We start from the raw sequence: 15,366 nt of genomic DNA on the forward strand, positions 1-15,366 counted from the left end.
ATCGTAAATTCGTCACCAACATTTACAGCTTTTCCGAAGTTATTAACCCACACTCTTTTGCTTGCATACCCCTATAGTTTCGAGTGGAAGCCAGTTAGCACCTTTATGTGCAACATTATTCACAAAATGGGAGTATTAGCTTCCTACCTCTGAGCTCTCGGCGTTGGGAGGCATAAGTATCTTTCTCATAACGCTAATAATGATCAGATAGTCGTCGTCTTTGGCGGACTTGAACTTGCATATGTTTCCGTGATCAGCTTTAACAGGAATCCCATCTCCACAGCCTGGGAGCTGAGCGGATTCTTTTTCAACAATCTATACGTAGTCTATGTTTCAGCACCTGATACTGCAAAGTGGGATGATGCTTGTTTACCTACCTGGATGCTCTCGCTACCAATCTTTGTGGGAAGGGCCTCATAGAAAAAGAAGGCATCGATTTTATCATTTGGGTCTTTAGATCCTTGGCGTTCTTTTAGTACACTCGAAAATGCACTTGTCAGTTCATTCAGACGTTCAAAGTCGACGCCAAGAAGCCCAAGTGTTTGTTCTTGAGTATCGACTCCAACGAGCTGAAGGATATTGCTAATACTGCCGGGTAATCCCGGCACGATAGAGTTCCTGAAGGGTGTCCCAAGGAATATTATTCCCCGGATATACTTGGTGGTGGAATTTGCATTGGAATCTTTTCTCCTCCGCTCCCCATGAACGAAAAGTCGTGCCGCGACAAGCCCACCTAGACTGTGTGCAACAATGATTATGGGTCGATCATCCTGATAGGTAAACTAGATTAGACATCTAAAATTGAGGCGGACAAAAAAGACAACAAGGCAAAGAAGAAGAACAGACTCTTTTATATGGGAGTTAGCTTACCGTTTGGGTCTTGGAACGTTCCTCTGCCAGATTTGTAAGGAGGTCGCCAGCGACTCGGTTGACTTTTGTCTCAGTAACATTTCCCACCTCTGTGTGGGTAATGCTGCTATCATAGCCAAATGAATAAATCCTGGCATCAGGTATATCAACTGGGAGTAATTGTCCAGGCCAAAACATGAAATCTTTACTCCATGTAGTTACCACGTCGCCTCGAAGTCCATGTAAGAAAACGATGCTATTACTAGTGTTTCAGCTGAAGTTGTGATAATATTGTTAACATTTACTTACTCAACTTTGGAGTCGTTGCCACTAGTGACCAGCTGCAGCCCAAAGCGATCTGCCATAGCCATTCCTATATCTGACATTGATGCGTCCGTCCCATATAATTTACACGGAAAGGGAGGAGGCTCGGCCCTAAAAGAAAATGCAAAGAGCCAAAAGTTGATTGATTCCTATCCAAAAGCGCTACAGAGAAGATGCGAGAGGATAAATGACTCTTCAAAAGCGTAGTTTCATCGTCGAAAAATAAGAAAAGCCCTTCTAAAGCAGGGATTCTGGAACAAACGCTTCAGCTCATGTACACCTATGGATATGTTCGGAGACATGGCTCTCAATAGGTCTCCACATTTGCATTAACACTGTGTTACATCCGGCGAGCCTTGCTAGAATGAGACGCTGGCTGCAGATTGCGCCTCGTGAGGCTAATTATGAACAATTTAGCCAGGCGCATATGACCCGTGTTCCACGCGGCAGCCTGATGGAGGATTCCGTGACTCTAAATATATCAACATAAGCGTTTTTTACTTGTCAGTTCCCATCCCTTTACCGCAGATCCTTCCATTCTTCTCGTGGCCTGAGAAAGAGCCGCATGGGCTAAGCGAGGACGAATCTGGTCCGAGACTCTGCGTTGCCCCTCTGCTTTCACACATGTACTCGGTCACATATTTCGGCGCAATCCATATTCTAAGCTTCATTACGTCCAGCAACATCATATGAATACTCTAGCCCCCTGATCATCAAATATGGGTCCTGAAAGGCTGACTGCTGTTACCAACAATGAAAAGGCCGTGAATGTTGGCTCCTCACAACGCATCCAGCACCAAGACGCCTCAGTTGGTTCCAATGCTAAATCTGTTCATACGGGATATGAGTCCCGAGATATTACAGTCATCAATAATAAGATAACACATCACTATGCTCCGCCAAGTGAGCTGCCTTATCGAGGAAATCTAGCGGCTGGATACGTGAAGAATTACTTGGTATCGCCAGACGATGACATCAATTGGAGCAAGAGGTCTCAAGATTTTCTCACCCGAAATGAGGCTGAAAATGAGAGTTCTGAGATGTAAGCAACCTGCATGAAAAGACCCAACTATCACGTGGCTAAAAATGCAGTGTAGTGATTTTAAATGGCAGAAGACAATATCGTCTGTTCAGCGCCTCAATGGAGAAGTCGCTGGATTCTCAGATAAATTCGAAAATATCTCATGGTTAGCGTGGAATACTATTGAATGCAGTTTCCAAGATGAGCTGGATAAAGCGATTGATTCTTACAGCGGAATATCTTGGAGACGACAAAGTCCACGAATTGATCATCTGAAAGCTATTAAAACGAACATGATAAGTTTCTCTTCATGGCTAAAGGCTCTGAACACAGATCAGCATCGCTCTTCACTATGTGGTATGTAGAGAGTCCGAGCTGGCGGCTTGTTGAAGCCCTCTCAAAATCTGAGCGTTACACTGGCTGATACCTGCTCAAGGCGCTATGCAATGCATATTGAATGTAAACGTTATCTGCAATCTTGAGTTATAAAATATTAGCTAATTTAGAGAACAACCAGGTGCTAAGGGATCAAGACGAATTAGACGCCTACGCTGTCGAAAAACTGGCAAATGTATTTTGCCTCTTCGGTGATGGCACAGAATATTATCTAAGGGCTATTGAGAACGAAAAATTGACGTCGTCAATAATCGAAGACACAATTGTTATTTATGAATGTCTAGTCATTATACTTGTTCTCCTCTTACATGGAATCAGAATGCTGGAGCGTATGTCCTTTTTCGGGCGAAAATCTCTCGGTCCTCGCTAACCTGTCACTTATAAGCGTTTCAAAACGAAGTCATCACACGAAGAATAGACTATATCAAGGAAAGACTGCTCAGCGCCAATAACGCAGCTAAAAGGCCACCGGCACGTCGAACCAGAAGCAATTCTGGGCACTGTGGCTTGGAGCTTTTAGTAAGATATTATTACAATTTATTAAGTTCCTTTGAACCGGATATCGGTCAGTCAAGTCGTTGTTCTCGATTTAACGACTGTAGTACTAAGATATATTATTTCAGAGTACCTGCGTAACGAGTACATCCAAAAACGACAGATGAACTTGTCAAATAGCTCCATGGCACAGACAGATAAGTCCTGTTGGTAACCCAATCGCAGTGATCTTAATATTTTGTTAGCAGAGCATCAAATCTCATGATTGCTTAGGCCTTAAGTCAACAAACGTGATCCGTTATCTCAACTACAGAGCCACTGGCGACTTTAAGAGGTGTATCACAGTGGGCAGGCCAAATTTTGAACATATTCAGCAGCTGGCTCGATTGACCCATGGAGAAATCTACCGAACCTGGTTAACAGATGAATACAATTCTTCGGCCCTCCTCGTGGAAGGCGGGAGTGCACCAACTGAGTCAATTACTTCGTTATCTTACCTCTGCGCCCGTATTGTACAAGAGTACAAAGATACCGACAGAATCTTCGTTCTGTCTTACTTCGGTGGTATCCGCGGCGAACAAGCAAATGCGACGGATGTGCTCTGTCAAATGTTGGGCCAATTATTGACATACAAATTAGTCGCAAACATCTACTTGCGACATCCAATCGAGCAGGAGTTGAAGGATAAAATAAAGAGAAAGGACTTTGCGACGCTGCTGGATGTCTTCCTCAAGCTGATTAAACAGCTTGAACCATACAAGGGGGTTATTTTCTGCATTATCGACTCTGTATCAATGATTGAAAGAGGAAAACAAAAGAAGAATGCCGAGAATCTTCTTCTAGCACTGAATAAGGTTGTGAGAGAGCAGAGAGGTAGAGGGCGGAAACCGGATACTCGCTTGATTTTTAAGTTACTAGCTACGGAGAAGGCTACATGCTTAGTTGTAGATAGGTTTTTTCGTCCAAAGGACAGAGTTAACCTATCTCATGAGACATTTGATGAGAGCATCCATAGCGATTTATTTATGAAGCTATATCCAGCAATTAGTCTTTAATAACAGTATAAGTAGGTGTTTCAACTGTATATAGAAGAATTAATTAAGAAGAAGGCAAATTCAAGACCTTTGAGTAGATTACTCCTGGCAAAACATCAAGCGTCAGTGTAAAAAACGCATAGCTGAAGGAGGACAATAGTCGTGTGTGGTGGTATGAATCCTAGGACCCGTTGATCCAAGAACAAAACGGTAAATGGTGCCAATTTTCTGTTTTGACAGAAAATCGAGCAAAAAAAAGAATGATTTCGCCCGGGCTCGAACCGGGGACCTTTTCGGTGGTGTCAACAGATGTTAACGAAATGTCATGACCAACTAGACCACGAAACCATCGAGTAACCTGATTGGTTGATGACAGAAGGGACATAGCAGCCTCATAAACGCCGCATCCGTGAGCAGCTGAACATGGTATCTCATCAGGCAATGCCAATGGGGCATTACCAAACAGAAAATAACCGAAGCAATGCCAAAAGGTGATGTGAGATTTATTTAGCACTAAGCTTAGCACCTTGTTCTCGAGAGAAAATTGCTGAGACAAGATCTTACTTTGTCCATCAGCAAAGTACGCCTAATCTATCATAGAGTAGCCGCTTTTGCAAGCCACATCCAGTGAGGCTGCTTACGCTTTTCTCATAGTGACGCGCAGGCGAAATACTGAGCTTCGGCCTTAAGTTAGGGTTTACTGTTATGTGACAGATATCCGATCGGAGATGCATCAAAGGCTCTCTGCATATGCCCTATTTGGAAGAGGCTAGCTTCTCAAAGTGGCAATAGGTTAGGTAAAGAGCTCTAAATTGCTCAAAACAAACAAACAGAAAGTTCGCGATTAAGGAGACTTATTCATTAATACCGCACGTCGAAAGGGGCCTTCCGATCGTATCGGAGACAGTGGTTTCCGGAGTAGGAAACCTTATTCTTCCCGTAAGCCCGTTCCCAATAGCCTGGAACCATTGCGTCTAGATATCCCTGGCATAGTAAGCACCCCCTGCTTTTGTCTGACTAGTGAGCCATTGAGCCCATATGTCTTAACCTACGGCCGTTGCTTTCGTATAATTACGAGTCAGAGAAAGATCCTTGTTCAACAAGGACTGATTTGCTGCTACCTGAGAATTGCTGGACTCGAACGAATAAGCGCTAAGCAATGAGCTTGCCCGTAGTCTTTTGTACCTTTTCTAGCGAACTAGTTAGTGGTTGAGAACGATGGATAACATGTGTACCGATATATTTAAATGGGCTGTAGGGATCAATTAGTAAACTTCTTTACGCTACGAAGGTGGACTTGACTATATCGGAGAATTACTATTCAAAACAGACTAGCAGAGCGAATAGAACCACCCTAAGAGATGATGATATAGCGTTAGATATATGGGAAACATCATACCAACATTTCCCATATAGCAGCAGTTCGGCCTATTGCGAGCTTGTTCGTTATAAAAAGCGAATTGGAATCGTCACGCCACATATGTAAAAGCTGTCGAGCATGAACTGCCAGGGGGGATCTCGCTATTCTGATAAATGGCTCCATTTCTATCGCAATTAGAAGCTTCATGCCCAGGTGGCGCGGCTCCTTGCCGTCGCTGCCGCGCCACACAGTTCGTATGGATTAAGGAAATGCTCGAGGCATGTCCCTCTTATGTGGGCCCTGTGAGTCTTGTAAAGAGGTTAGTGTGGCTAGCTACTTATTAGTTCATTAGTCAACAAGACAAAGTTTGAACAGTGCTGACATGGCCTTTGAGAGGATCAATTGGATGCCTTTAAAGAAACACTGTATGAGGCTCAAAGAGCTGCCTGATCCCTTTGGTTCGTTACGGCAACTACCGATCATAAGCTTGTGGAGCTATTTCTGAAGCTCATATATCTAGGTTTCATGAGGCATAAGACTTACCGGCGATATCAACACTCGTTATAAGCGTCGCCCCAGGGGCTCGGATTCGCCTCCAAAGAGTGGAAATGACTTTTAGATGCCGGTTTATAAAGCCCCAATGGGAAAATTGCCAAGTGCTCTTCCAGACGGGTTGCTTCAATGCATATTTTGAGCGATGATACTCAATTTGGGATTCTCTAATGCTAAAGTATACACGGTATACCTTTCTAGCCCCGACCGGAGACTTGTATTAGTGTATGACAAAGCAGAGACTCTCACACTAGCACGAGTTTAAAATGGAATCCGCCATATTCCTGCGCTGTAGGGCTGAGAGGCGGTGGCCACTGCATAGAGCACTAGTTCATGGTGGTGCTAGCTGCAGTGTATACATAGTGATAGCTGACTGTTACTGGAATGTTATCAAGGTCAATTGTACTGCTCTAGAACTAGGTAGTATTTTTTATAGGATTGAAGGTAAATTATCCTTGGCGAATGTAACTGATATTGGTAGTTAAGATGCAGGCTTAGTGGCTGAGCCTCAGTGTCGCATATTGCATACCTACAAAGAGACAATAGACCAACTCCGAGGACCAAGTGATCCAACGTGAGAAACGCCACGGCAGCTTCCATCATGTCGGCTAAGTATACTGTTGCTTAGAGTTGGCCGCCATAAGCCACGTTCTAGATTGAGCATTTGTACAAACATAAGCAACCACTGTGGAACATGGCCCGAATTCCCCTAGTTTAGGGATTTTACCAGTCTACTTGAGGAAACAGTTCTTTCAAGATTCCAAGTATGCCCTTTACAACGTATTTTACATCGAGGCTAGTCCTGACAACAGAATAAGGGAGTCAAGTACTCCTGATCAAACGCATTCAAGCACAGGTTTCGCAATACTCATACAAGTATACATAGGCTGGGAGGCATTCGTTTTCGTAACTGTGAAAATCTTTTGAAGCATCGTGCTTAGGATAGAGCTCTTGGGTGCCATCTACGTCGAGCAGCACATGTCAGAAACTAAACAAAACCCAGGGGTGGAATGAAGCCACCATCGGACGCCGTGGCGTACCGCCCTGGCAGTAGAGTACAGGGTCCGCATAAAGTTACAAGTACATCTATTTTTACGACAACTGGTATGACAGTTCGTCTCTCGTGTACGCCAAAGTGATTCGATACCTCCGCTAGTTCCGCCCAAGGGGCCTAGATCTATCATCGGGGCAGTGAGACATGGGCGGGCTTAAGCCGACCCTCCTTGAGATGGTAGCTCATAAGCAGTCAGCCTCAATTGGCGTAAAGACCTCGGAGTTGATGGATATAACACTGAGATAATGTTGGGATAAAGGTGGAGTGCCGTAGAAACCACAACTATAAAAAGGATGATGAGTCTCCTAGGGAATTGCTAAAGCTCCCTTCCTTCACAAATCAATAATACCACTACCAGTATTATAGCCATTTTCTTAAGAATACTTGATTAAATCAGCAACCATGGCAGGAGTTTCACGCTCAGAATACTACCGTAACCAGTTCAACCCGGAACCATCGGCAGGCATGGCTGCTTATGCCGCGACCTCCCTCTTCCAACCTCACCACGCTCGCCAAGCCATTCGCGATGCTCACAAGAAGAAGATTCCCCCGTTGTTGGGCTACTACTGCGGTCTTGGCTCTCAGAAAATCACGCGCTGGGTAGCACCTCTAAACTTTGACGTCGTTTGGGTCGATTGGGAACACAGCAGCATGAACGTCGAGACAATGACGACCATAGTCCACGAGGCCATTTTCATGAGCCACGGAAAGACAATTCCGTTTGTCAGAGTGCCAGGACATGACCATGCAGCTATTGGATATGCGCTAGATGCGGGTGCCAGTCTCGTTATTCCTCAGGTTCGTCGCCAGGTGGCATTCATTCCCGAACGCTCAAATAGCTTACATGTGACATTTCAGGTTGAGAGCGTTGAGCAGGCCAAACACGTCGTATCGGCAGCCAAGTTCGGATCAAAGCAAAACGGTAGCCGCTCTGCGCCTCCATTCCGATTGTTTCCCGGTGTTACAGATCGGCCATTCGAGGAAGGCAGAGATATCTTTGAAGCTCTCAACCACCAAGCAGCCATCATGATCCAGATTGAGTCGCTAGCAGGTAAATATCTCCTCGTCACTCGAAACCCTCGACACATTCACCCTAGGCGTCTGTTTGCTAATCAATATTTTGTCGCTAGGCATCAACAACCTCGACGCCATCCTCACCGAGGTGCCTGATATCGACATGGTATGGCTCGGAACCCTCGACTGTCGTGTTGAGATGAACATGCCAAGCAACATGGGCATGGGCGGTACAGAGCCCGAATGGTTAGAGGCCCGACAGAAGTTCTTTGATGTTTTAGACAAGCACGACAAGCCCTATGGCGGCTTTGCCTTCCCCAACCCTCCCTTTGGCGGCGAAGAATCGTTCAAGAAGGCTGCAGAGCGCATGTCATTCATTATGGCGGCAGCGGATACATTGGCGTTGGCAGGAATGGGCGAGATCCTGAAGATGTCGAGAGAGTATGTGGCGCCGATGGTGAAGAAGGAAGAGGCGGTTCCCACCCGCAAAGTCGTCAATGGTGAGAAAGGAAATGTTCCGCAGCCCACGTTGAAGGCGTGAAAATAGAGAGGCAGAGAGCAGAAGGCGGAGCGGAGACGGTTGGCAGAATGAAATGGGGTGATGTAAGCAGCAATTTGTTAGTTACATGTACCTACAGTTACAACTTAATGAATCCATAACCTATTGCAACAATATCGTCTGAATAGAACAGAAAAGGCATCAACCCGTGATTTAGAAGCAGTTCTACTCCGCATTCAACTCCTCATCGCATCGACACCATTTACATAACAGCAACTACTAGCGCTCCTCGAGATCTGGGGAAGCTCGACGCCGTTATCGCGCGCCATGTGGGACTCGTTCGACAAGAATCTGCAATCGAATCAGCGCCGTTGCGCCTCGAATCCCCAGGATGCTTATCTCTTGTCTGTACAAACTGACTCGGTCGTCTCCCCGCAAAAGACCCCCTACGAGCGCTGGAGATAATTGGCTCAAGGCGGAAGCTGCAAGGCCCCAATCCCTGGCCAGCGACTGATCCTTGACTCATGCGGTCCGATTTCAGCCTGTCCAGCGCCATTCTTATCTCGCCTCCATGCATCGGACCATCGCCTGTCGCCAAAAGCCCGGATGGAAAACAGTGACCGATGAGAGGTGGCAGTATATAAGACAAAGCAAAGCCAGAGGGCCTGAGAATGTGAGACACCACGTTATCTTGGCCGTTTTTAACTACAAGTAAGCCCCTGCGGCCACGGAGGCAGGCCAAACAAGCTTATCGTCAGCAGCGAATGCCTGGCCCAGAATCGGCGCCGCTGTTACTCGTTCCAGATGAGGCGTCGACTAGGCCTCAGGCTAAGCACCAGCTAGCAGCACGCGACAGCCAGGAGGGCGCCTCAAGCAGGGGCAGAGCCGAGGCCGTCGTCATCGGACGAACCATTGCTTGCATGCGATTCCTGGTGCCAGGTCCTCGAAACGAAACGGCAGCTTCTTATCTCTCTCTCGTCCGACTTTGTCTCTTCAACCTTCGCCTCTCCCTCACCTCTCACAGCCTGCCTCACGCTGCTGCTCCTGCAACTCCTCCGTCGGGCCGCTGCTTGGATGGTGACACGGGACGACTTCAGACGCTCAGCTACGCACCACCGATAACGGCCAATTGACATCACGGACCGTCGACCGAGAGCCTCACTTCGCTTCATACAGCCATGGATACTCGTCGCCGCCGCTCCTCTGTTGGCAGCGGCGCCCAGACCGCCGACCAGGCGCTCGCGTCGCTGGGCTACAAGTCCGAGCTGCCTCGCCATCTCTCCATGATGTCCATCCTGGGCCTCTCCTTCGCCATCATGGCCGTTCCCTTTGGCCTCAGCACCACGCTGTACATCACCCTCACCAACGGCCAGTCCGTCACCATTCTCTGGGGCTGGATCCTCGTCTCCCTCATCTCCGTCTGCATTGCCGCCTCGCTCGCCGAAATCTGCGCCGTCTTTCCCACTGCAGGCGGCGTCTACTACTGGTCTGCCATGCTGAGCTCCCGCGAGTGGGCGCCTCTGGTCAGCTTTGTGGACGGATGGCTCACTCTTGTCGGCAACTGGACGGTGACGCTGAGTATCAACTTTTCCGGCGCGCAGCTTATCTTGAGCGCCATCAGCATCTTCAACGAAGACTTTGTGGCAAATACGTGGCAGACTGTCTTGTGTTTTTGGGCCGTGATGCTGGTATGCGCTTTAGTCAATGCGTTTGGGTCGCGATACTTGGACCTCATCAACAAGGTCTGCATATACTGGACCGCTGCCAGCGTCATCATCATCATGGTCACCCTGCTTACCATGGCCGACCACCGACACTCGGGTGAATATGTCTTTGCTCACTATGATGCCTCAGCCAGCGGATGGCCGACGGGCTGGTCCTTTTTTGTCGGACTCCTCCAAGGTATGTTTGCAACATCATCCCCCTTTAGAGTCTAGGCTGTATTCTCCTCTTTCTTCTTCTTCTAACGAAACAAAAGCTGCTTATACTCTCACCGGCTACGGAATGGTTGCCGCCATGTGCGAAGAAGTGCAAAACCCCGAGCGCGAAGTCCCCAAAGCCATTGTCCTCTCCGTCGTTGCCGCCGGCTTTACTGGCGTCATCTACCTCATCCCCCTCCTCTTCGTGCTTCCCGATGTCCAAACCCTGCTCAGCGTTGCAAATTCCCAGCCAATTGGTCTACTCTTCAAGACTGTCACCGGATCCGCAGCTGGTGGCTTTGGTCTCTTGTTTCTCATCCTTGGAATATTAATGTTCGCTGGCATTGGCGCCCTCACGGCTGCCTCGCGTTGCACATATGCTTTTGCTCGAGACGGTGCCATTCCCGGATATAAGCTTTGGCGCAAGGTGAATAAGTCTTTTGACGTGCCCATCTGGGCTCTTGTCCTCTCTACGGCAGTCGACTGTATCCTCGGATGCATCTATTTCGGCTCGTCGGCTGCCTTCAACTCCTTCACTGGCGTCGCCACAATCTGTCTCTCCACCTCATATGGTGTCCCCGTCCTGGTCAATCTTGTCCAGCGGCGCAAGGCCGTACGACACTCACCTTACCCTCTTGGCAAAGTCATGGGCCCTATTATCAACGTCATCTGCATCATCTGGATCGTCTTCTCCGTCGTCATCTTCTGCATGCCTGTGTCGCTGCCGGTAGACCCCACGACGATGAACTACGCTTCGGTGGTGTTTGCCGGATTTGGAGCCATTGCCTTTATTTGGTACTTTGCGTATGCGCGCAAGAACTTTACAGGTCCTCCGGTTAGAAGCGGTGGAGAAGACGATGCTATTACGACAGTGGGAGTGGCAGTGGGTGAGCCCGGAAGAGGCTCGGAGTCACCGCAAACGAATATGGAAAAGGATATGAAATAGGCTAGAACCTACGATGAGTAATATGAGCATAACGAGTAATTCTTCTTCTTAATTCAATTGCTTTAGTAATTCATGAATCTATTACATACTCCTGCTATCTATACCAGCGAAGCATGCCCATAATCATAACAGGTATATACAAAAAAGGCAAAAAAAGACATTTTATTTTCCCATCACACCCAGGTTTTCCCCTTTAAACACTGATAGTCCGGAACACGCTGAATTCCTCACCGGTAGCAATCAAGCTGCCCGGAATCTGCGGGTGCCAGTGCACCTCCCTGACATCCTTGAGGTAGTGAACAAACAGCAGCTGAGGCGGCACGTCCTTGACGCCAGCAGTGTCCTTGCTCTCCTCGTCGTCCAGCTCGACAGCCAGATCCCACAGCGTAACGGTGTTATCAGCCGCAGCCAGCGCAATAATAGAATCGTCCGTGGGATGCCACTCGATACTGCAAATTTGCTCCTTGTGGTAGTTGAAGCTGGCCACTGGCTGGGGCTTGCTGTCATTGCCCTTCCATTGTCTAAGATCCCAGACAGCCCAGGTTCCGTCGTCGGCTCCGGAGGCGAGCAGGTTGGTGGTGTGCCTGGACCAGGACATGACGTTGACGTCGTAGTTGGAGACTTGGACCGTGATGGCGGGTTTCCTCGACTTGGATCGAACGTCCCAGATGCGAACGGTGCCGTCGCTGGAGGCAGATGCGAAGACGGACTGCTCGGAGGGAGACCACTGGATTTCCTCTACGCTGCTGGCGTGGCCCTGGAATGGTCTGTTGTCGGTGACCCAGCCGCCGCCATCAGTGCGCGTCGTCATGTAGATGAGGCCGTCGTTGTCGCCAGTCAGGAGCTTTCCACCGGGGACGAGCGGTGACCAGTCCACGGCATAACCCTCAGACTTGTGTGCTCTAATGGTAGAAATAGGCTTATTCTGCTGGGCCGTAATGACAGTGCCGGGCGTATCGAACGAGGTGAGGTGAGGAGTAACGTCGTGGATGAAGACGCTCGCGGACTCAGTCATGGTTGCCGTGAGCGTCGTGGGAGGCAGAGAAGGATCCTGGTTGGGGATCTGGTGCGTGCGGATGCGGTTGGTGCAAGAGTTGAGAGGGATCGACTTGCTCTCCAGGATGGGGTCTGAATCTTCGTCGTCGTCGTCGGAATCAGAATCCTCGTCGCCGCGCTCCATCTTGCTGAGGCCGCTGAACTTGACGACCAGCAGCTCGTTCTCGTGGGCCTTTGCCGACTCGGCTTGCGTTCCCGTGACGGTGTACATGGTGTGGGGGTAGGCTTTGCGGTTGTCGCCGAGGGAATCCTTGACAATGTCAAAGGACAGGCACGGCCAGGGCGTGTTGAGGCGGTGCAGCATTTCGTAGGTGGTCAAATCCGGCGCCAGGGTCTGGCCAGGCTCGAGCTTGCTTCGTCCGACAATAAAGGTTCCCTGGTCAACTTCCATGGCGTCTGTTTCAATCATGTTTGTTAACAACGGCTCCCAATTGAAACTTTGCGATGGCGCGCAAAGTGCCGATGCTGCTGGATCGCAGAGATGGGTACTCACGCTCTTTCTCTTCGGCCTCTCTCTCGGCGTCTGGCCGTCCATCCACACCGGCCTCGATGATTTCGTCTTCGCTCTCAAATTCGTCTTCAAACTCATCTTCGAACTCGCCCATGTCCTTGTCCATATCGATGTCCATCTGCTCGGGGCGCTCGCCGCCCTTGAGCGGCGCATCGTCCTGGTGGTCTGCTGTGCGCTTCGACATGCTGAATGTATGATTCAGAGAGTCTCTAAACTTCCTAATAAAGCTTGTTAGAAAGATGACTATAGATGGCAGCTGAAACAATGCGCAAGATACTCACTCTAAGCTGGGGCGCCGTATGGAATAGCAAAGCTGAGACCTCAGTCAGTTCAATATTTTTTTGAGCCCCTCTAAAATTTCCATCTGCAAAAAATCTTATCGATTGTTATCGGCAAAGCCACACTAACCCCGCTGTGTGGCTGGTGCTCTTTTCTCCAAGCCTAGCTATGTGGCGCAGGTCTTGTTGGTTCCACTTTTCGTTGTCCTCCATTTGTTAGGGGATTGTGTATCCGGTATCCGTTGATGAGCAAACTGTATCCGTTTTTGCTTAGTAAGCAGGATACTTAAAAAGAAATAGTAATTATACTATTATAAACTATAAAAAAGTAAAATAACTTAATATAGTATATTAATTATTAAGTAAAGTTATAAGATTTATTATAAAAAGTTAAGTTTATAAAAGCTTAATATAAAAATTAAGTAAAATAAGTTATAAAAAGTTTATTTTATTTTTAAAATATTAATAACTTAATACTTAACTATTATATTTACTTAGTAAAATAGTATTATAATTAAAACTTGAAGTTTTAATATTTTTATATTAATATTAGCTAAATCAAGGCTGTTGTAAATAGTTATTTTAAATTTAGTTTGCTTACTAAGCAGAAACGGATACAGTTTGCTCATCGACGGATACCGGATACACAATCCCTTTGTTAGTTGACAACAACTGTATATAGACCAAAAGTTTTTTTTAAAAAACGGTACAGTCCTTGGGTAGGGTTAAAATGTGCGCCATGATAGATTTTTGACTTGATAGTTGTAAGGGACCCTATTTATCTACCTACAGGCACCTGGTTCCTTTGTAACGGCTTATTCTCACCCAGTACCGCTGCAGTGTGTCGTGTAGGACGTTTTGATGCACCTAGGCCGCGCTATCGCGATTAATCAAGAATCTGCCGTCAAATAAGAATCTGTTGGCAGGCTACTATCTTACGGCGTTTATTACCGTCTTTTCTCAAGAAGCGGCCTCGATGTGGATGGCAACACCAACACCAAACTTCGGCAAGCCGGGCACAGTCCGTCCTGATGCTCCGGAATTGCGGGGCCGTCTTCCGGCGTCTGGCATCAAGATTCACGCAGAGATAGTGAGTGACTCACATTCGAGATACATCATTTAACATGCCCATCTGTAACTTTAAACCAGCTTCTTTGTACAACATTCAGCACATCACCTTGTTTTGATTGTTTTATGCCAACGATGTTAAGGCAAAAAGTGGTAGTATCGCACAAAATATCAGCAAGAATAGCAAGAGACCAAGAACATCTTCATCGGGTGGGTCGGCTGTACTCGCAATCTCTTCGAGCTTGTCAGCCCAGCTCATATCACTCGCAGACTATACATAAGAAACGCAGAGCTGGACGGCGAGCTGGAAAGGTATAATTGGAAGACTCGCTTTCAAGAAGGAGGCCCTACTTTCCTTTTGAAGTTGATGCGTCGACCAGTTCAAGACTTCTTGCTTCTCTCTATTTCATTGGCTCTATCCTTCGCTTTTGTGATATTCAATCTAGTTAGGTTCCTCAATACTACATCGATCAGCATATATTCTGCGCTATTCCGGATGATGCAGGCGGCCCCATCAAAGGAAAAGACAAACCTCGACGTCTTAGTATGTGGCCAAAGCCAGCCTTATCGCCTGTTCCGGGGAGTATCGGGTACATACTCCGTCGCCGCCAAGTGCCAAGCACTTCGTGGATATCATCAATATGCCGCATATCCACAGATGTCGTGGTGGGATGCCCTTCATAGGTGAAGACCGGCTCACGAAAGTGGTTAAGAAACTCCACCCGGCGCCTAACGTAATGAACAAGGTCCATTGGCCAATACGCTCCATTGATAAATACACCCCATGAGCGAATACGCTCTATGGACGAATATGAATGTACGTTGCGTTTGTCTCTGAGAGTGTCGGTGATATATCAGAGAACAGGCCATCTCTCAGGGGGTGCTGAATTTCCCGTTACGCGTTAGGTTTAACCATGCCCCCGTCATCAGAGCAAGAAATTGGACTAGTGGTGTTCTGCTTGGTCACTCGGAAATTAAAACGGCGTGACT

At 47.6% G+C, this 15,366-nt stretch overlaps 6 protein-coding genes and 1 non-coding gene across 7 annotated transcripts; 4 read left to right on the forward strand and 3 right to left on the reverse strand.

The window, feature by feature from the left end:
* Window positions 1-135: 135 nt before the first annotated feature.
* Window positions 136-1,402, reverse strand: TrAtP1_005393 (uncharacterized protein; the record flags this gene model as incomplete). The annotated part of the gene is made up of 4 exons (XM_014089355.2): window positions 1,159-1,402; window positions 871-1,105; window positions 378-770; window positions 136-315 (listed from the first exon to the last, which is right to left on the reverse strand). Exons 1-4 carry the CDS (start codon window positions 1,233-1,235, stop codon window positions 136-138), a joined length of 885 nt encoding a protein of 294 aa, XP_013944830.2. The 5' UTR covers window positions 1,236-1,402.
* Window positions 1,403-1,600: 198 nt separating this feature from the next.
* Window positions 1,601-4,220, forward strand: TrAtP1_005394 (uncharacterized protein). The gene is made up of 7 exons (XM_066112689.1): window positions 1,601-2,215; window positions 2,271-2,551; window positions 2,631-2,653; window positions 2,712-2,919; window positions 2,976-3,155; window positions 3,214-3,291; window positions 3,359-4,220. The coding sequence occupies exons 1-7, from the start codon at window positions 1,893-1,895 to the stop codon at window positions 4,138-4,140; spliced, it is 1,875 nt and encodes a 624-aa protein (XP_065968774.1). The 5' UTR covers window positions 1,601-1,892; the 3' UTR covers window positions 4,141-4,220.
* Window positions 4,221-4,380: 160 nt separating this feature from the next.
* TrAtP1_005395 lies at window positions 4,381-4,467 on the reverse strand. Its single transcript has one exon. It is a non-coding gene; the product is annotated as a tRNA-Val (tRNA).
* Window positions 4,468-7,487: 3,020 nt separating this feature from the next.
* TrAtP1_005396 (uncharacterized protein) lies at window positions 7,488-8,640 on the forward strand (the record flags this gene model as incomplete). The annotated part of the gene is made up of 3 exons (XM_014089353.2): window positions 7,488-7,883; window positions 7,944-8,136; window positions 8,216-8,640. 3 exons carry the CDS (start codon window positions 7,488-7,490, stop codon window positions 8,638-8,640), a joined length of 1,014 nt encoding a protein of 337 aa, XP_013944828.2.
* Window positions 8,641-9,362: 722 nt separating this feature from the next.
* On the forward strand, window positions 9,363-9,731 carry TrAtP1_005397 (uncharacterized protein; the record flags this gene model as incomplete). Its single annotated transcript, XM_014089352.1, has 1 exon — window positions 9,363-9,731. The coding sequence occupies one exon, from the start codon at window positions 9,363-9,365 to the stop codon at window positions 9,729-9,731; it is 369 nt and encodes a 122-aa protein (XP_013944827.1).
* A 45-nt stretch (window positions 9,732-9,776) lies between these two features.
* Window positions 9,777-11,463, forward strand: TrAtP1_005398 (uncharacterized protein; the record flags this gene model as incomplete). Its single annotated transcript, XM_014089351.2, has 2 exons — window positions 9,777-10,500; window positions 10,577-11,463. 2 exons carry the CDS (start codon window positions 9,777-9,779, stop codon window positions 11,461-11,463), a joined length of 1,611 nt encoding a protein of 536 aa, XP_013944826.2.
* Window positions 11,464-11,516: 53 nt separating this feature from the next.
* TrAtP1_005399 (uncharacterized protein) lies at window positions 11,517-13,350 on the reverse strand. Its single transcript, XM_014089350.2, has 3 exons — window positions 13,312-13,350; window positions 13,013-13,248; window positions 11,517-12,915 (listed from the first exon to the last, which is right to left on the reverse strand). Exons 2-3 carry the CDS (start codon window positions 13,212-13,214, stop codon window positions 11,657-11,659), a joined length of 1,461 nt encoding a protein of 486 aa, XP_013944825.1. The 5' UTR covers window positions 13,215-13,248; window positions 13,312-13,350; the 3' UTR covers window positions 11,517-11,656.
* Between the last annotated feature and the right edge of the window lie 2,016 nt (window positions 13,351-15,366).

This window comes from Trichoderma atroviride, chromosome 3 (assembly GCF_020647795.1).
Source record: "Trichoderma atroviride chromosome 3, complete sequence".
Lineage (NCBI taxonomy): Eukaryota > Fungi > Ascomycota > Sordariomycetes > Hypocreales > Hypocreaceae > Trichoderma > Trichoderma atroviride.